The 21,141-nt window shown below is 41.8% G+C and overlaps 1 protein-coding gene across 1 annotated transcript in view; it reads right to left on the reverse strand.

Moving 5' to 3' along the window:
* The window catches only part of TENM2 (teneurin transmembrane protein 2), a 979,370-nt gene that overhangs the window by 70,674 nt on the left and 887,555 nt on the right, over positions 1-21,141 (reverse strand). The window contains exons 16-19 of the mRNA XM_024753416.1: positions 19,571-19,832; positions 18,534-18,801; positions 6,816-6,959; positions 6,170-6,419 (exon numbers count right to left, since the gene is read on the reverse strand). Coding sequence (XP_024609184.1) covers positions 6,170-6,419; positions 6,816-6,959; positions 18,534-18,801; positions 19,571-19,832 — 924 coding nt within the window. The remainder of the gene's footprint in view (positions 1-6,169; positions 6,420-6,815; positions 6,960-18,533; positions 18,802-19,570; positions 19,833-21,141) is intronic.

The raw sequence follows: 21,141 nt of genomic DNA on the forward strand, positions 1-21,141 counted from the left end.
CTAAGGGAGGAGGCTTCAGGGAAGGAACAAAGAGGGTTTAATGCCCTGATTCCTGCCTGGGTGCGGCTCGGGTCTCTGCCGGGGGCCATCATTAGTGCTGGGTTTGCACAGGGATTACATTTTTATATTTTATTCCAACATGTTAGTTTTTACATTAAAAAAAAGTTAATTAAATGATGCTGATAACTCTTGAGCTCTGACTGACATAGTGCAATTTAAGGTTCATTCTGCAAAGCCTGGTGTGTCAGGGTGGCAGCCAGGAATTCTCGCATCTATTTTATATTGCTTAATGAAAGGGAAATGTTATCTGCCGCCAGTGGTAGTCATATTTGGCTCTTAATTATTGCAATATCAGTTCCACTTTTTTTTTAGTCAAGATTTTGTGAAAAGACTGGTTGGGATTTGGGTCTGCAGACCCGACCTACTTCTTTGCTAAGAACATCTGCTTTAAGTTGATTAATATAATACCTGTGTTGGGGGAAGGAGAAGGCAGGGGTGACTAAGTCACTGAGACCGCAGAGTCCAAATGATCATGTAGATCTGAACTTTGGAGAAAGGCTGAGGTCACCGCTATTCCAGACCGAGGCCATTAGCAGAGTGGGTGTTTAGCAGGCAACAAACCCAAATAAGAGCACCGGTGAGTCAGTCTGTGTATTGGGTTGGCCACAATGTTCGTTCAGTTCACGAATCCTTTGTTCGATAAAGTCCTTGGTGAAAATGAAAAAGGTCTTTTATTTTTCTTAAAACCAAACGAACTTTTGGGCCAACCCAACAGAAGAGCATAGGTGCCCTACTTACAAGGGACAGGCCTAGGCTTTGCGTCCATGGCTTCAAAGAAACCAACGCCTTGAGGAAAAAGTGCTGTCTCAGATTCGAGAATTGAGATGGATTAGCTCTTCACACTGTGGAGTCTCAATGACTCCCCTGCAAAGCCTTCAGGGTCTCCCCAGGCCTTCTCCGCTCGTCTCAGGGAGCTCTCAGCAGGCTGTCTTGTGATTTATGTGTGTGCGCCTGTCTTCCTAGCTTCATCGTGAACAGAAGTGAGTAAGTAAATCTGGACATGACTGACTCATCTCCATACGGCTGATTCTTAGTAGAGAGCCCTGGAGAGATTAAGGGCTGGAAAAATGGGTTCTTGAGTGGAGGAAGGAATACGCTGCTTCCCTTAGCGCTGCCAGACCCTGCCTTGGATGAGTTCCAATCCCTCACGTTCTGCTCAGAATCACAAAGCTGCAATAAGATGAGACTGTTGTCTCTTTTCATTCCAATTCTATCCCTCTGTGCCACAGAACAGGGTGGAGTTGGAGCGGCCACAGTTTTTGTTTGTATGTTTTAGTTCTAACTCAAGAGAAGTGAGTTGAGATACATATAGTTCAGTTTTAGGCGGATGTGCTTACGCAGCTCATACATGGTCCTTCTACCATCTTTTAGATGGTTGCTGGCCATTCTGGTACTCACGGCTTTCAGGAATCCTCCGGCCCTATTGTGCCAACTCACCTAGCATTATTACAGAAAGTGGCGTGCTCAATGGAGAAGTCATATATCGTGGAAGTGTAATAGTTAATTAACAACAAATTTTAGGTTATTTGTCTGGATTTTGTGATGTTTGCACTAACTGTCAGACTTTCAAAATTTGCAATTTGTTTTGGTTTCTTTTCTTATCCTAAATAATAGTCCGTTTCATTCCAAAATTGCATAAGATTCAGGCCCCATGAAACCTGGGTACCTCCTTGGTGAAAGAGCTTTGAACACAGTGCCAAGAACTGTCCAAAATTTTATGGAAATATTGTTGTCATTGTTACTCTGGGTAGGTGCTGTGTTATAGTTTGTTTCCTGACCTCCATGTTTATACCCTGACCTCACAGAGGAAGCATTCCTCTCTGACTACAATCTCATTCTCCTCCCTAATGTTCTACGTTGGCATTAAGCAGGGTCTGTTGGAGCTGTACTCTCAGGCAAAGCTGGCCTTTGGGGAAGCTTACTTTCAATTTCGGCTGCCCTTGCCCGCCTTCCTAGGCTCCCAGTTTTCTTGCCTCTCTTCCCTCTCTAGCACTCACACATTTGGGCTGGACCATTCCCTCCCCTAAACATCCTCCCTGGTGCAATGATGCTGCTGACCTACCCCAATACCTCCGTCAGAATCTCAGCATGGGGAAGTGTTTTAGTTGGAAAAAAAGCACAGTTCATATCATAATATAATTTTATAATGGGAAGATGAAAAGAAAATTAGAATTTCAAACATGAAGGAAAGTGTGAGATTCTTATGTTTACGGAAAGGGGGCCAAGTTAAGAAGAGGCAGAGCGACACTGTCCCGTCCGTCATCATTTACTGCCTCACACTGGGGTTCACGTCTTGAGATAGTCTCAAATGGGGGGAGAAAGGAAAGCTTTCCCGCTGACTGAAGTCCACCCTAAGATGTGAGTGACTGACAGATTTACTCTATTCCCCAGGGCCTGGGTTTTCCAAGAACCGTCTGAAGAGGGTGATAGTTATGAGAAGGGAAATGGGCTCCTAGAGGTGGGGTATCAGGCTTTCTGGGGAGGTGGGTGTTGAAAATGTCTTGAATGCCAGTGGAATTGGAGCTGCCAGGTGATAACCGGTTTACCTAGGAATAAGGCTCCTTCTACCATCAGAAGTTTTTCAAGCACGTAGAACTCTGCCCCTGCGTGTTTTGGTCAGGCAAAGGAAGAAGCAAGGAAGAAGGAGAGTGAACGTTTAAATAAAATTCGGGTTCAGAGGGTCAGCTCTGGGTTGGGTAAGTGAGACAGGGACGGGCACCGACTCCCAAAACTGGATCGTTCAGCTGCCAACTCACAACGGAGAAAAGACAGAAGCACGACAGGTCTCTCCCTGCCCGCCCATGGCCCCCCACCTCCCCGCCCTTTGCTGGTTACTGTTTTGAAGAGAGGGGATTGACATCCCTTTGTTTTCCGGTAGGTAGTGGGAAGAAAAGAGGAATCAAACCAGTGTTCTTGTTAAAGCTTAACTTCTAATCACCTGGATACCTGGCCGATAAAACGAGCGAGTCCAAAGGTGGTTAAAAAGGGGAAAAAAAAAAAAAATCACACAGCCGTGAAGGGAAATTGACAGTTACACTTCTCCGCAGCTGTCCTCAATGTCACCACGTGGGCCCTTAGCTTGTACCATTGATGTTGTGGCCCCTGCAACTTCAGAGACGTGGAATCAGGGACAAACTCCAACCAAACGGTGGATGCTGGTCTTCGTCCCCTTTAACCCAAGCAACATGTCTTGACCCCCTCCTGTGGGCCAGGCACCGCTCTGGGCATCAAGGGGCAAAGATGTCAAAGGTGCCGGCTCTACAGAAGTTCACACCCTGGGGCCCTACAGACTTGCAGAAATAGCTAAAAAACAAGGCAGTCAATGGTGTCACCTTTGTGGAAAATTAGAGTTAAGTGGCCCAGGGGAGGGAGAGAATTATTTCTGCTGGGGAGACTGGGCTTCACGGAAGAGCCCAGTCTTAAAGATGGAACTGATGAGGGAGACGAGGTAGAGAAGGAATTTTAAGTAGAGCGAGTCAAGGTGTGGAGGCGGGGATGGGCAGGCAAGGGCTGATGTGGCTCCGAGCGGGAAGAGAGGCGACAAAGGAGCCGTGGCCAGATGTGGAGGGTGACAAATGCCAGATGAAATCATGCAGCCCTCATGGAAAAGCCCAGCGCCAGCTCCACCCCCTTCCCTGCCTGCTTTCACGGCTCTCCACTGCCCAGAGGATGCCTACGAAGAAGATGCTTTACTAGGGTAAAAAAGGAAGTAAACGTGTTAGGAAAGGGACCTAGCTGGGGAGCTCTAGGAGGGTGGCTTGTCTGATTGTCATTTTGACGGCCTGAGGATTATCCAGCCTCTTCCACTTTGCGTCCTTCTTCCTCTCACTGTTCGCCTTTCAATGATTACACCCTCTTACTCTACCCCATGGCCTCCCCCTCTGTGTTTCCATGATGGTTGGCTGTTGGCTCTTCTAGAACAGTCAGCTTGAGTTGCATTTTCTTGCCCAGGTCCCCATCTCTCACCCTCGAATGGGTGCTCTTTGAGCCTGGGTTTCATCCCCTTTTGGACCCTCAGGGCCCAGCACGGGCCTGACCCACCCTAATGCTTGGTAAACACATCCTGGATCACAGAGGCTGCAACCTTCTTGGGTGGAAGCTGGGTTTTCTTCTCTCCTTTTTCCCCTCCCAGTGCCCGGCACGGTCTCAGCTCCTCAAAACACTCAGCATCACTTTCTGGTGGTCAGAGCACTAATCTCTCCCCCAGGCGGGGCCTCAGAGACACAGAATGTAGGTGCACCCTGTGACTTCTTCTAAGTCCTTCACTTGGCAGCTGAAGCTGCCTCAGAAAACACCACCGCCCATTTGGCTGCTCAGGTCAAAATCCCAGCATCTCCCTTGATTCTTCTCTTCTCTCTCTCTTTTCCCCTCATTTCTTTTTACACCCTATATACACAATTCCTATCAGATTTACTTCGAAAATCTATCCCAGTTGGAAGGTCCCCATCTCCCCTGCTACCACCCTAGTCCATCTCACCATCCCCCAAATCCTGGACAATTGCTACAGCTCCCAACTGTAGTCTTACACCCCAACAGTCCATTCTTCACCCAATAGCCAGGGTCCTCTTTAAAAAATGCAAATCAGACCATGTCAGCTCCACCCCCCTTCCTACTTCCAAATTCCAATGGCTGTGCATTACATAATGGAAAAGAAAATGAAAAAGAATGCATATGTATGTATAACTGAATCACTTTGCTGTACAGCAGAAATGAACACAACACAGTGAATCAACTATACTTCAATAAAATCAATTTAAAAGCAGAATACGATTCACACGCGTCAACATGGTCATTCAGACCCTGAAGCGCTGGTCCCCTATCTACCTCTCTGCCCCACTCTGAGACACTCTCAGAAGTCCATACTGGACTTCCATCAGTCCCTTAAATAAGCAGGCTGTTTGTTGATGTTAGAGCGTTTGCACAACTTTTCTCTGCCTGGGATACTCTTCCCCAGGTCTTCACGTGGCTGATCTCATCATTCAGGTCCCACCTCAAATATCACCTAGGATGAGGGGTTTCTCTGACTACTTTATCTTACGAAGCTTCTTTCTCCCTCCTTCCCACCACCACGGTTCCTATTTCTTACCCCGTTAGAGTTTCCTTATGGCATTTAGTGCTTCTTGAAAAATTTTTAATTTGTCCACATGATGTAGTTTGAAGTTCCCTGTCAGACCACAAACACAACTGAGGCTTTGCTTGTTCCTCTGTTTGTTTTGGTTCTTTTTCCCTTCGCCAGACAGTTCTGCACATAGTATATATTTGCCTTGTTGAATGAATTATCTCCCTTATTTATAGACTGCATTTCTCCCTCTACTTACAGATCCCTCTCTAGGTTTGAGGGCCTAGAATCCACTTTCCTGAAAAGAGAGTTTCAAAGAGCTTTGGTCCAGCACAGAGACCTGGACTTCAGACTCAGTAGCTAGCAATGGCCAGGAGGAATCTCCCAGGGGTGGACAGAAGTTACCTAGCAAGGCCTATGCAGTACTTCTAAGTCAGATCCTAGTAAATGTGCACAGATATCCAGAAAATTCATAGTGAGCCAGCACACAAGAGGTGCTCAATATAAATGCCTGAATTAATAAATGAACGTTAGAGGTTCTTAAACTTTGATGTACATCAGAATCTTCTACAGAGCCTGTCAAAGAGAAGAGATGCCTCGGCCCTTCTCTAGACTTACTGAACCAGTGCCTCCGGGGGGTGGGCTCCAGGAATCTGTATTTTTAAGAAGTGCCACTTTAGAAACCCGTGAAATGGACCATCAGCTTCAAGGAGTGGTCCTTTCACTATTTGGTATGTATCAGATTCACGTGTGAAGGTTTTATACAATACGGCTACCCAGGTCCCACCCCCAGCACCTCGACTGAAGGCTTTCTCCTTTGCCGTAAGGCAGGTGTCGACAACTGTACTAGATACACAGGCAGTGTTTTATAGATACACAAAGCATTTCCCCTAGTCCTTATCTGATTCCAGGCCTAGGTTTTAAACCTCAGCCCGTCACACAGAATCTGTATTCTCTGAAGAACCCCACATGCGGCCACCATTTACCCAGGGAAGTTTCGTAGCAGGGGGAGCAATAGGGCAAGAGAAGGTTTTCTGTGCAGTCACTTACCGTAACTCCAAGATGCTGGTCACGTTTCGGGAGGGAAAGATGCGCCGGATGTAATTGAAGTCACCAACGAAGAGGCTCCCATCGACTCCAACAGCCAGAGCTACTGGGGCTAGCAGCTTGTTGCCTTCAGCAAGGCCGTTGCAGCTGGGACAGGAAATGCTCCGGCGGCGGCCGTTGCCCATGATGCTGGTGATGATGGCGGGCTGCTGGGTCAGGAACTGGTTCTCCCCAGTGCCCTTGTGTAGGATTCCTGGGGCAGGGGCAGTAAATGGGGGCAGTTATTGCAGCCCTCTGGGGAGGACACTTCTATAGGCTTACTGAGGATGACGGGAAGTGACAGAGGGAAGAGAAACAGTAGGAAACGGCAACTTTGGGGAGCTGTCATAGAATAGGGAAACCCCGAGGCCATGGTACGGGGTAAGATAACATTTGCAGAGATCACTGAAGAAGAACTGTGAGGTACACTAAGGTGGGTGGTCTGGAAAAAAACAGCTCCACATTCCTTGACATTTACGAGTATTTTGGTCATTTGATGAAAAAGAGCTGCGGGAAGGGGAGGGGGCTACCACTTAAATGTCAAGGCCGGAGAGAAGGTTCCAGAGGCAAGACTAGGCCGTATTTGGGAAAAGGAAATGTGCTCACATACCACTTTTAACGTTGAGGATGTGATGTTTGTCCAGGGACCAGCCCCCGAGGTTGGAAGGGTCCAGCTCAAATCCCTGAAGGAGGGCTGTCCTTTTCTCCCACAGGATGAGACTGGGGCAGGTCTCATATTCAAACCCGACAGACACTGAAAGATAAAAGGGGGTGGGGCAGAGTGGGAGATGAGAGAGTTTCCTTGATTACTCCAGAGCCCTCCAGCAGGAATGAGAAACTTGTGCTCACGGTAATACAGATTCAGCTCAAAAAACTCACTTGAGGCAGGCTGATTGCTTTTCTCCTTGTGATTCCATACAATATTAAATTCAAATTTCAAGCTGAACTCAACCTTGAAACTTTACACAGTAATAGTCTGTGGGGATAGAAAGAACTTTCCAATGAACAGTTGGTTTTCAAAAATGACCCCAGCCATGGGGAGGGAAGAGATGAATCATTTAGAAACTGAATACAACGCTCCTTTAGAGATGGACAGGAGACCGTTTCCCTTAGCCTGTTCACGGCCTGCATTCGCTATATTTTGTGTTATTTATTTTCACTCACTAGGAGAAAGACCTATGGAAGCTTTGTGGCTCATTTATAAGGAGATTCTGGAGGCAACAGCTTGTGTTAGCTGAGGCACTTTGTACATTCACTGAGGATTCCAGAGAGTTCCAAGTGAGGCAGGCATGGGGACACTGCCTGCCAATTATATGGCAATTCAGTGGGGAACAGAATCCAAAAACTATAAAAATCCTGCATTTGCCACATGGACAAATAGGAGAGAGGGGTGGGAGAAGAAGGATTTTAGTTCCAATTCTGTTCCAGCTCACACTTCCTCGTGGCTCCATCTCCCCCGTGTGTAAAACAGAGCAAGTGAAGCCTCAGTTTCTCAGAGAGATGTCGTGAGGATAGAGGAGACAAAACGCCGAGACGCCATACATTTTTAATTGGAACGCCGCTTTAGAAACATGAGGCATTGTTATTATGGCTGTTCCTTCTACATTAAATTCTTAACTATGTGTGTCACCTTTGGGGATTCTCCACAGCTTTTTTTAAATCCTGAGATACAGGAGTGTTGAAATGAAGGAGAGGTACATTTTATCTTTTTAAAAAACCCATGTATTTACTGGCTTGTCCTCTGAAAATTCCAAGAAACAATGACCAGCTCAGTAGCAAAGAGAAGTGCTAGTGCCTGGTTTGTGGCCTTGAAATATTATTTCTCATTAACAGGAATCAGGGTTCCTTGAAGAAACGGCTGGAACAAGAAATGAACAACAGAAGACCAGGCGATTTGATCACACCAGATAGCAAGGAAGGAAATACAATCTACTAGGGCCACGTCAAAAGAATTTGGGAATCAGCTTGAAGAAGCTTCCACTGACCAAAGATGAGACAATTTGACTATGAGGAAAGATAATAACTTCAATGGATATATTAGAGGTATTTCATCCTGTGAGTTCATAATGGTATTTAAAAACACTGATTTGCCACCAGTAGAGGATGTGAGAGAGCCAACTTATTAGGTTGAAAACTGGTAAATAAAGGGAAAGAATCAAGCATTTATCCTTCCTTTCTTAATTGAACTGTACCTCAAATAACCAAGTAGTTAATGAGAAAGTATGTCTATATAAAAGTATTCTAGCTAGTAAATAATAAAGAAGCAATGACAGAATTAAAATATCATTCTGCAATCCCTAATGACCTAATGAATCTAGGCAATGAGCATCAGTGCTGCTGAAATCACAAAAGAATAGACAGGCTGACATTAGTCACCTCCAGACAGAAGAAGACAGAACCATGTATCAAGCTGTCTTGCTTAAAAAAAAAAATCAAAGAATAAAATACTTAGGAATAAATTTAACCAAGGAGGTGAAAGACCTGTACACTGAAAATGACAAGAAAGTGATGAAAGAAACTGGAGAAGACACAGATAAATGGAAAGATACTCTATGCTCATGGATTAGAAGAATTAATATTGTTAAAATGTCCATACTACCCAAAGCAAAGTACAGATTCAATGTAATCCCTATCAAAATTCCGCTGCTGTTTTTTCACAGAAATAGAAAAAACACTCCTAAAACCTGTATGGAACCACAAAACCCCGAACTGTCAAAGCTATCTTGAGAAGAAGAACAAAGCTAGAGGCAACACACGCTCAGATTTCAAACTATATTACATGGCTATAGTAACCAAAACAGTATGGTGCTGGCATGAAAACAGACACAAAGATCAATGGAGTAGATTAGAGAGTCCAGAAGTAAACCCAAGCATACATAGTCTATTAATTTATGACAAAGGAGCCAAGAATATACAATGGGCAAAGGACACTCTCTTCAATAAATGGGTTGGGAAAGCTGGACAGCCACATGTGAAAAAAAGAAAAAGAAAAAGAAATGGTACCACTCTATGCCACTCACAAAAATGAACTCAAATGGATTAAAAGGTTGAATATAAGACCTAAAACCATAGAACTCCTAGAAGAAAACATAGGCAATAAGCTCCTTCATGTCAGTCATTGCAATGATATTTTGAATTTGACACCCAAAGCAAAGGGAACTAAAGCAAAAAGGAACAAGTGGGACTACATCAAACTAAAAAGCTTCTGCACAGCAAATGAAACCATTCATAAAATGATAAGGAAACCTACTGAATGAGAGAAAATATTTGCAAATCATATATCTGATAAGGGGCTAATATCCAAAGTATATAAAGAACTCATACCACTTGACAGCCAAAAACCAAAGAACGCAATTAAAAAATGGGCAAAGGAAATGAATAGACATCTATCCAAAGAAGACATACACAAGGCCAATGGTATGTGAAAAGATGCTCAGCATCACTAATCTTCAGGGAAATGCAAATCAAACCTATGATGAGATATCACCTCACCCCTGTCAGAATGGCTATCATCAAAAAGAGGATGTGGAGAAAAGGAACCCTTGTGCACTGCTGTTGGGAATGTAAACTGGTTGCAGCCATTATGGAAAACAGTATGGAGGTTTCTCAAAAACTTAAAAATAAAACTACCATAGGACCCAGCAATTCCACTTCTTGGTATCTATCTGGAGGAAACAAAAACATCAACAGTGAAAAGATATATGCACCCCTATATTTGTTGCAGCATTACTTACAATAGCTAAGATATAGAAACAACCAAGGTGTCCATCGACAGATGAATGGATAAAAATGACGTGATACACAATCAATGAAATATTATTCAGCCGTACAAAAGAATGAAATCTTGCCATTTGTGACAACATGAATAGACTTTGAGGGCATTATGTTAAGTGACATAAGTCAGATAAAGAAGGACAAATACTGTATAATCTCACCTATGTGTGGACCTAAAAATCTGTGTAAATAGGAATATCATTTGCTCTAAATGCCTCAATGTTTTATTGTGATAAACAGTAAATTTTGGGGACTTCCCTGGTGGCACAGTGGCTAAGAATCCACCTGCCAATTCAGGGAACATGGGTTCAAGCCCTGGTCTGGGAAGATCTCACATGCCACAGAGCAACTAAGCCCATACACCACAACTACTGAGCCTGCGCTCTAGAGCCTGTGAGCCACAGCTACTGAAGCCCGCGCGCCTAGAGCCCGTGCTCCACAACAAAGAAGCTGCCACAGTGAGAAGCCTGTGCACTGCAATGAAGAGTATCCCCCGCTCACCACAACTAGAGAAAGCCCGCATGCACCAACGAAGACCCAACGCAGCCAAAAATAAATAAATTAATTAATTTAAAAAAATTTTGGAGAAATCTAAGTAATGTTTTTAAAGTGTTTATGAAACAAAGATGATCATAAGCAGAATTAAAAAAAAATAAAAACAAACAAAGCAAAGAACAAAAAGCCAAGCTCTTGTACAGGGAACAGACTGGTGGTTGCCAGAGGCAGGGGCTGGGTGGACCAAACAGGTGAAGAAAGTCAAAAGATACAAACTTTCAGTTAAAAAATAAATGAGTCACAGGGATGCGATATACAACATGGTAACTATAATTAGTAATGCCGTACTGTATATCCGAAAGTTGCTAAGAGAGTAGATCTTAAAAGTTCTCACCACCAGAAAAAAAATTTGTAACTATGTATGGTGACAGATGTTAACTAGATCTACTGTAGTCATCATTTTGCAATATATACAAATATCAAATCATTATGTTGTATACATTGTATGTCAGTTAAACCTCAAACAAGTTGGTATAGATAAAATATCAAACTTGAACCTAGAAAGCCTCAAGGTCCAACTATCAATTTATAGGAGATATAGGACAGAGGAATATGTTAAACAGCCACAGGTGTGCAATCAGAAAACAAACCAGACTATGGGAAATGCTACAGGCAAACAATACAGTTTCTTCAACAAATAAATCATAAAACCTAAAAAAAGAGGTTGAAATGGAAGGAGAAACCATAGATTAAAATAATTGAAGAGGGGTTTCCCTGGTGGTGCAGTGGTTGAGAGTCCGCCTGCCGATGCAGGGGACACGGGTTCGTGCCCCGGTCCGGGAAGATCCCACATGCCACAGAGCGGCTGGGCCCGTGAGCCGTGGCCGCTGAGCCTGCGCGTCCGGAGCCTGTGCTCCACAGCGGGAGGGGCCTCAACAGTGAGAGGCCCACGCACCGCTAAAAAAAAAAAAATAATAATAATTGAAGAGAAATCAGCCAGTTGCACAAGGTGGAACTCGTCTGGATTCATAGTAAGTAAAGGTAAAAATCTATAGTAATTACACAAAGGAACATGAGAGAAAGTCAAAGTAACTAATACCAAAGACAGCAGAAAAAGAAAGAAGGAACAATAGACCACAAAAGGGCCAGAAAACAAAGAATAAAATGACAATACTAAGTCCCTATCATTAATTTGTTTAAACGTAAACAGATTAAATTCTCCAATCAAAAGACATGAAATGGCTCAACGAATAAAACCAACAATAGCCAATGTTATGATGCCTATAGGAGACTCACTATAGCCATAAGGACCCGTATGGACTGAGAATGGAGGGATGGAAAAAGGCATTGCAAACTTTCAAGCAAATGGTAATCCCATCTCCCCCAAAAAGCAGGGGTAGCTATATTTATATCAGACAAAATAGACTTTAACTAAAAGTGTTAAAAAGAGACAAAGAAGGCCATTATATAATGGTAAAGGGGTAGATACATCAAGAAGATATAACAATTATAAATATTTATGCATCCAACAGTGGAGCATGTAAATATATAAAGCACAAACTAGCAGAGCTAAAAGGAGAAATAAACCATAATAGGATAAAGTTGGGGACTTGAATATCCCACTCTCAAAAATGGACAGATCATCCAGACAGAAAGTCATAAAGGAAACAGAGGATTTCAACAACACTATAGACCCAATGGACCTAACAAACATACATAGAACATTCTATCCAACAGTGGCAGAAGTGTACGTGGAACATTTTCTAGGATAGACCATATGTTAGGCCACAAAACAAGTCTTAGCAAATTCAGGAAGATTAAAATCATACCAAATATCTTCTCTGACCACAATGCCATGAAACTAGAACTCAATAACAAGAGGAAAACTGGAAAATTAAAAAATACATGGAAATTAAAAAACACTCTCCTGAATAACCAATAGATTAAGGAAGAAACTAAAGGGGAAATAAAAAGAGACAAATTAAAGTGGAAACACAAATGCCAGAACTTCTGGGATGCATTAAAAGCCAGTTCTAAGAGGGAAGTTCATAGCAATAAGCACCTACATTAAGGAAGATCCCAAATAAACAATCTAATTTTGTGCCTTAAGGAACTAGAAAAAGAAGAACAAACTGAGCCCGAAGTTAGCAGAATAAAGGAAATAATCAATATTGCAGCATAAGTAGATAAAATAGAAAAGAGAGAAACAATAGAAAAGGTTAACCAAACAAAGAGTTGGTTCTTTAAAAAGATAAACAAAAGTGACAAACCCTTAATTAGACTACCTAGGGAAAAAACAGAGAGGACCCAAATAAAATTATGAATGAATAAGGACACATTATTTAATAATTTATACTACAGAAATACAAAGGATCATAAGAGGCTCCTCTGAATAACTATACACCAACAAACTGGACAACCTAGAAGAAATGGAAAAATTCTTAAAGACATACAACTTACCAAAACTGCATCAGGAAGAAATAGAAAATCTGAATGACCAATTGCTAGTCAGGAAGAAATAGAAAATCCGAACGACCAACTGCTAGTCAAGAGATGGAATCAGTAATCAAAAATCTCCCAATGAAGAAAAGCTTAGGACCAGATGGCTTCACTGGTGAATTTTCCCAAACATTTTAAGCAGAATCAACACCAATCCTTCTCAAACTCTTCCAAAAAATCAAAGAGGAGGGAACACTTTCCCACCCTCATTTTCCAGGCCAGCATTACCCTGATACCAAAACCAGAAAAGGACACTATCAGAAAAGAAAACTACAGGTCAGTATCCCTGATAAGTACAGATGCAAAAATTCTCAATAAAATACTAGCAAATCAAATTCAGCAGCATATTAAAATGAGCATACACCATGATCCAGTGGGATTTATCTCTGGAATGCAAGGATGGTTCAACATATGCAAATCAATCAATGTGATAATCCAATTAATAGGATAAAAGAAAAAAATCATATGATTATCTCAAGAGATGCAGAAAAAGCATTGGACAATACTCAACATCCATTCATGATAAAAACTCTTAACAATATAGGCATAGAAAAAACCCAACTCAACAAAATAAAGGCCATATATGACAAGCCCGCAGCTAACATCATACTCAATGGAAAACTGTTGAAAGCTTTTCCTCTAAGATCAGGAACAAGACAGGAGTGCCCATTCTCACCACTCCTAGTCAACATAGTATTAGAAGTCCTAACTGGAATAATCAGGAAGAAAAATAAATAAGATGTATGAGAACTGGAAAAGAAGCAGTAAAATTGTCCCTATTTGCCAATGGCATGATTTTATATATAGAAAATCCTAAAGACTCAAAAAAAAATGTTAAGACTTAATCAGTAAATTCAGTAAAGTCGCAGGATACAAACTTAACATACAAAAACCAGTAGCATTTCTATACACCAACAATGAATTTTCTGAATAAGAAATAAAATAAATAAATCCCATTTATAATAGCATCAAAAATACTTAGGAATACATTTAATCAAGGAGGTGAAAGATCTCTACTCTGAAAACTACAAGACACTGAAAGAAATCAAAGAAAACACAAATAAATGGAAGGTATCTTGTGTACATGGACTGGAAGAATTAAGAGTGTTAAAATGTCAATACTACCAAAAGCCATTTATAGATTCAATGTAATTCCTATTAAGATTCCAATAGCATTTTTTTTATGGAAGTAGAAAAAAAAACACTCCTAAAAGTTATATGGAACCACAAAAGACTCCGAGTAGCCAAAGCAATACTGAGAAAGCAGAAAAAAGCAGGATGCATCATACGTCCTGGTTTCAGGCTATATTATAAAGCCATAGTCATCAAAACAGTATAGTATTGGCATAGAAACAGACAAAGAGACAATTGGAATAGAGCTGACAGCCCAGAAATAAACCCATGCATATATGGTCAACTAATATTTGACAAAGCAGCCAAGAATACTCAATGGAAGAAGACAGTCTTTTCCATAAATGGTGCCAGGATAATTGCATATTCTCATGTACTAGAATGAAACTGGACCCATATGTATACCACTTACAAAAATTAACCCAAAATGGATTAAATACTTAAATGTAAGACCTGAAACTATAAGGAAACAGGAATAAAGCTCCTTGACATGGGTCTTGGTAATGAGTTTTTGGCTATGACACCTAAAGCACAAGTAACAAAATGGAAAATAAGCAAGTGGGACTACATCAAACTAAAAAAAAGCTTCTGCACAAGAAACCATAAAAGTGAAAAAACAACCTATATAATGGGAAAAATATTTGCAAATAGTAGATCTGATAAGGAGTTAATATCCAAAACACATAAAGAACTCATACAACTCAATAGCAAAAAACCCAAATAATCCAATTAAAAAATGGGCAAAGGACCTGAATAGACATTTCTCCAAAGAAAACACACAAAAGGCTAACAGATACATGAAAAAATGCTGAACATCACTGGTTATTAGGGAAATGCAAACGAAAAGCACAATGAGATAACACCTCATGCCTATTAGAATGGCCATCAAAAAGACAAGGGATAACAAATGCTGGTGAGGATATGAAGAAAAGGGGACCGCTGTGCAACGTTGGTGGGACTGGAAACAGTATGGAGGTTCCTGAAAAATTAAAAATTAAAGTACCATATGATCCAGCAATTCTACTTCTGAGAATGTATCTGAAGAAATGGAAACACTATGTCAAAGACATATTTGCACTCCCATGTTCATAGCAGCATAATCAAGATATGGAAACAATGTAAGTGTCCAATGATGGATGAATGAATAAAGAAACTGTAGTATGTGTGTGTGTGTGTGTGTGTGTATATATATATATATATATATATATATATATATATGCATATGTATACATATATATACATATACATACAATATACATATGTGTGTGTATATATGTGTGTGTATATATATATATATATATACACACACACACAATGAAATATTACTGAGCCATAAAAAATGGGAAATCCTACCATTTGCAACAACATGATGGAACTTGAAGGCATTATGCTAAGTGAAATAAGTCAGACAGAGAAAGACAAACACTGTATGATCTCACTTATACGTGGAACTAAAAACAAAACAAACTCATAGAAAAACATATCAAACTTGAGGTTTACCAGAGGCAGAGAGTGGGGAAAGGGGAAATTGGATGAAGGTGGTGGAAAGGTACAAACTTCTAGATACAAGATAAATAAGTACTAGGGATGTAATGTACAACATGATGACTAGAGTTAACACTGCTGTATGATATACAGGAAAGTTGTTGAAAGACTAAATCCTATGAGTTCTCATCACAATTTTCCTTTTTTCTCTTCTTTTTTATTGTTTCTTTATGAGAAGATGAATGCTAGTTGAATCTATTGTGCTAATCATTTCACAATATAAGTAAATCAACTATCATGCTGTATGTCATAAAGTTATACAGTGATGTAAGTCAATTATTTCTCAGTAAAACTGGGAAAAATGAGCTAGTGATGAAAGGGAAAACTACAGATTAAAAAAATTTAAGAGAACCCAGCTATTCCCTTCTTGGTATATATCCAGAGGACACCAAAACATTAATTCAAAAAATATATACACCTCTATGTTCACTGCAGTATTATTTTCAATAGCTAAGATATGGAAACAACCTAACTGTCCACTGATGGATGAATGAATAAAGAAATTGCGGGAGGACGAGGGGAAGATGGCGGAAAAGTAAGACACGGAGATCACCTTCCTCCCCACAGATACACCAGAAATATTCTTCCTTCCTTCCTTCCTTCCTTCCTACTTCTACTAATTCTTTCTCTGTACTTTTTCTCCCTTTTATTCTGAAAAGTGGATAGACCTAGAGTGTGTCATACAGAGTGAAGTAAGTCAGAAAAGAGAAAGACAAATACCGTATGCTAACACATATATATGGAATTTAAGAAAAAAAAATGTCATGAAGAACCTAGGGGTAAGACAGGAATAAAGACACAGACCTACTGGAGAACAAACTTGAGGATGGATATGGGGAGGTGGGAAGGGTGAGCTGTGGCAAAGCGAGAGAGAGGCATGGACATATATACACTACCAAACGTAAGGTAGAGAGCTAGTGGGAAGCAGCCGCATAGCACAGGGAGATCAGCTCGGTGCTTTGTGACCTCCTGGAGGGGAGGGATAGGGAGGGTGGGAGTGAGGGAGATGCAAGAGGGAAGAGATATGGGAACATATGTATAACTGATTCACTTTGTTATAAAGCAGAAACTAACACACCATTGTAAAGCAATTATACCCCAATAAAGATGTTAAAAGAAAAAAAAGAAATTGCAGTATATATAATCGAATACTACTCAGCTGTGAAAAGAATGAAAGCCTGCCAGTTGTGACAATGTGGATGGGCCTTGAAGGTATTATGTTAAGTGAAATAAGTCAGAAGGAGAAAGACAGATCCTGAATGATTTCACCCATATGTGGAATCTAAAAAACAAATGAACAAACAAAATAAAACAAAAACAAACTCAGTGATACAGAGAGTAGATTAGTGGTTACCAGAGGGAAAGGGGTTTGGAGGGTGGGCAAAATGGGTGAAGGGGGTCAGCTGTATGGTGATGGGTACTAACTACAGCTGTGGTGGTGATTACTTTGTAGTGTATACAGATGTCGAATTATAATGCTGTAAACCTGAAACCTGTATAATAACAAAAAATTTGTTGCAAAAGGTAGATCTTATTTGGATTCTGAGTCAAACAAATAAAGTACTACTTTATTTTATGCTACAGATGAGGCAATTGAAATATTGAACAATGACTGGCTATTCGATATTAAGAACTTATTGTGTTTCTTTGTTGTGATATTGTTGTTATGCTTTTAAAGTGTTTTTTAAGGATACACTCTGATATACTACAGATGAAATGATCTGATGTTTGGGACTTGCTTCAGAAAAATATGGGAGGCGGAGGAGTGGATGAAGGTAAGGAGGAAACAAGATGTGTTGATAACGGTAGGAGCTGGAGTACATGCGGTGCTTTATGATATGCAGTCTTCTTTTTGATGTTGGCTATCATTTTGATATTGGCTAAAGCCTGACATAATATTTATTAAATTAGCCACTGTTTACATTTAAATGCACTCGTTACTCCAGTAACTTACTACTGTCTTTAAGTTATTAACTCCACCCATTGGCGAAGCAGACCGCAAGGGCAATCTGAGCATGTGTAGCCTGCTAGGGCTGTGACTTTAGTCAACTTGCTTACCCTCTCCCTCTGGTCCCACGGTAACTTATTGCAGTTCTTGAAAACCACAAGCCTACTGGTGAAGAAAATACAGGATTCTGGATTTTAATGAATCCCAGACAGCTTTCTACAAGTAAGAAAATATACTGGGTAGGTTGACATGAATCCACAGCTCACGACTCTTCAAAGACCGATAACGATACGACCCTTCTCTTACGTTGGTCTTTCCCAAGTGGGAAATCACGTGATCCCCTCAGAGGCAAAGCCTGAAACACAGCATGTGGCTTTCAGCCCCCCTCTAGCTCCGTCTTCCGGTTCTCTGGTTCTGTGCCACCTGAGAGTGTTCTCTCTGGAACATGATCGAGCCCCTGCCCACCTCTCTCCCCATCTCAAATAGTCTCCCTGTCCACTACATTCCAGCCACACTGGCCTATGTTTGTCCTTCAAAAACACCTCCCTCTTCTCTTTTTCTGCCAGGAAAAGAATGCTCTTTTCCTGATTTTCACACGGCTCCTTTTCATTCAAGCCTCTGTTTAAACATCATCTGCTGAGGAACCTTCCCTGAACGCCCACCCACCGCTGCCCCTCTTCCCCAGTATACAACACATTTTAATTTTCATATTAGCACCTAACGCTGCCTGATATTTTCTTGTCCAGGCTGTGTTTATTATTTCGATCCCTCAGTAGAATAGGAAGTCCACGGAAGAGGACGCTTGTCTGCTTATGGACCACTGCCTCCCTGGCTACTAGAATAGTTCTTGGCACATACTAGGAACTCAATAAATACAGGTTGATTTAATGCATGCCTAAATCCAAGAATCAATAAGGAGTTGAAACTGAAACATACCAACAGCGTCAGAGAGTCCGTAGACCCTTTGGCCATAGGCATCCGTCTTATCCCAGATGAAGGTGTAGGCCAGGTTGGGAGAGGCCTGGAATGACTTCTGGAAGAGGTGCCCCTCTACAGCTACCATCAGATGAACCTTGATGAGGTTCAGGGGCACCGTGGACTGGGTCATGGTGATCTTCAGCAGCGACTTGTAGCCTGCGGTCCTGGAGCTCAGGTAGCGAAGCTTCACGTTGGAACCAGGGAGCTCAATTTCTTCATGAAGAACCTGGAGAGGAAACGCAAGGTAGATACACTGCATCAAAGGCACCCCGGCAGCTGGGCTGCTTGCAACCCAAGGCTACCTGTCTGCTACCACCCCCACCAAAGCATCACGCCTTACGGGGGAGTGCGGGAACCACGTTCCATGGCTGAGAAGAGAGAAAACCTCCCCCCTCCCCGCAACAACCAAAACTTTATCCTGCACTACGGAGCAAAGTGGCTGAGGTTATGATTTTTGGATTAATAATTATTCTTGGTCACTGTTGTGTTTCTTTTTAAAACCACGCTGTTGGCAAAAGATGTAAATAAGAACAGCAGGCTTTATTGCTAGTTGCATGCAAGGAGGCCACAAGAGGCTGTAATTATATGAACCTGCAACTTCCACCGACAATTGCTATAAAGCAACAGGGAGGCAATAATGTAATATGCCCTCTGTCGTAACACTGATGTAGATCATTAAAGCGCCTCTTATCATGTATCTCTGTGACTAACAGGAATAAAAAGCAATTTGCAGGTGCGTTGCACATATGTGTATTGTTTTTATTCTATTAAAAGCTCCAGTGACTGCTAAAGTCTGGAAACATCCGGAATGTCCAGGAGAGATTCAGTTTTCTCTCCAGTGACTACAAATTCTACTGCGTTCTTACTTTTTGTCCCTCCCCCTTAATATTAGTTTCTGGCTTATCCAGGCAGAGAGAGATGGTGGGAGGAAGTCAGCCAGCCAGTTTGGGGCAGGGCAGTATTGAGAGTCCCACCCTGGTACCCGGTGCTCCTACCTGGGTCTCAGGCACGATGGGATTCTGCCCAGGGGCAGCGCTGAAGAAGGTGGACAGCGGGGAGGAGATGATGATTGGATCCGGCCGGACAAAGCCACTGAGGTCACAGCTGGGGATGGAGTTCTCCTCTGTCTTCATCACCAGAGTGTCCATGGCATAAAAGCTATTCCACGGCAGCCACACGGTACGCTCCTGGCTCATGAACGGGGCTCGCTCAAAGTGCAGGGTCAAGGAGGCGCCGCCATTGGCGATCAGGTCAAACCTGGAGAGGGGGTAAGCGAGCTCACTGAGAGGGGTGAACTCACCTGCAGACCAGGTAGGTGCTCTGACCTCCAGGCTTAAAGTAGTGGGAGGGGCGGAGCAGGCAGGAGAAGAACATGGGCTTTGTGGGAACCCAAACTCTACCACTTACTAGTTGTGTGACTGTGGGCAAGTTGCTAACCCTCTCTCAGCCCCCGTTTTTTCATCTGTGAAACGGGAATAATTATACCAATGTCCCGGTGTGGCTGAGAGGATGAAATTTTGTGATGAATTCAAAGTAGGGGTCAGCCGACTCGGCCCATGAGCTACCACGACCTGTTTTGGTAAAAAGTTTTATTGGAATCCCAGCCACGCCCATTGATTGGCTTATCCTCTGCAGCTGTTTCTGACCTACAGTGGAAGAGCCTGGTAGTTTTAACAGGAACCATATGGCATCAAAGCCTAAAATAGATACTACCTGGCCCTTTACGGAAAATGTATGTCCCCCTCCTCCCCCCTGCCCAGGTGTAAAGCATTTAGCATCGTGCTAGGCTAATAGGAGTCTTCACTACATAGTGGAGTTACGATGATTGGATTCTAGGACACAGGGAGGAGCTCCTGAAAGCTTTCTTTTCATCAACCTGTACTGTTTCTGTTGGTTTCACAGAACCTTAACGTTTTTTGAGATACAATTGACATATAATATTATATTAGTTTCAGGTGTACAACATAATTCACTATTTGTATATACTGTGAAATGATCACCACCATAAATCCATTCATCACCACACTTAGTTACAATTTTTTTTTCTGGTGCTAAAAACTTTTAAGATCTGTCTCAGCAACTTTCAAATATACAATGTGGTAATAGTAACTATAGTCACCATGTTATACATACATCCAGGACTTATTTATCACTAGAAGTGTGGACTTTTTAAACCCCTTCATCCATTTTGCCTTGCTTCTGATACTTTTTTCCAAAACACAAATTTATTTGGCATTTGGATGAAATGGTTTCTGCTATTTTTGACAATCGTTCTTAAACTATATTCCTGTTTTCCTCCAGAGCTGGATGGAAGGGTGTTACTAGTAAAGTAAAATAAAGGTAGTTCTTCCCCAATTAATGGAAAAGAACGTTAATGGAGAGAAGCCTCTCAATTTTGTGCTTTACTCCTCCGCCGGGATCTCAACTCTTTGAGGGCAGTGGTACTCCCTTGTATACACTTCAGAATCCCCAGCAACTGGCAGAGTTCCTGGATCACAGTAAAAACTCCATGAAAATATACGGACTCACTGGCTTCACTGAATTTTGGTAACACTTTTAGTGGTTT

Source organism: Neophocaena asiaeorientalis, unplaced genomic scaffold (genome assembly GCF_003031525.2).
Source record: "Neophocaena asiaeorientalis asiaeorientalis breed wild unplaced genomic scaffold, Neophocaena_asiaeorientalis_V1.1 scaffold268, whole genome shotgun sequence".
In the NCBI taxonomy this organism is placed as follows: Eukaryota; Metazoa; Chordata; class Mammalia; order Artiodactyla; family Phocoenidae; genus Neophocaena; species Neophocaena asiaeorientalis.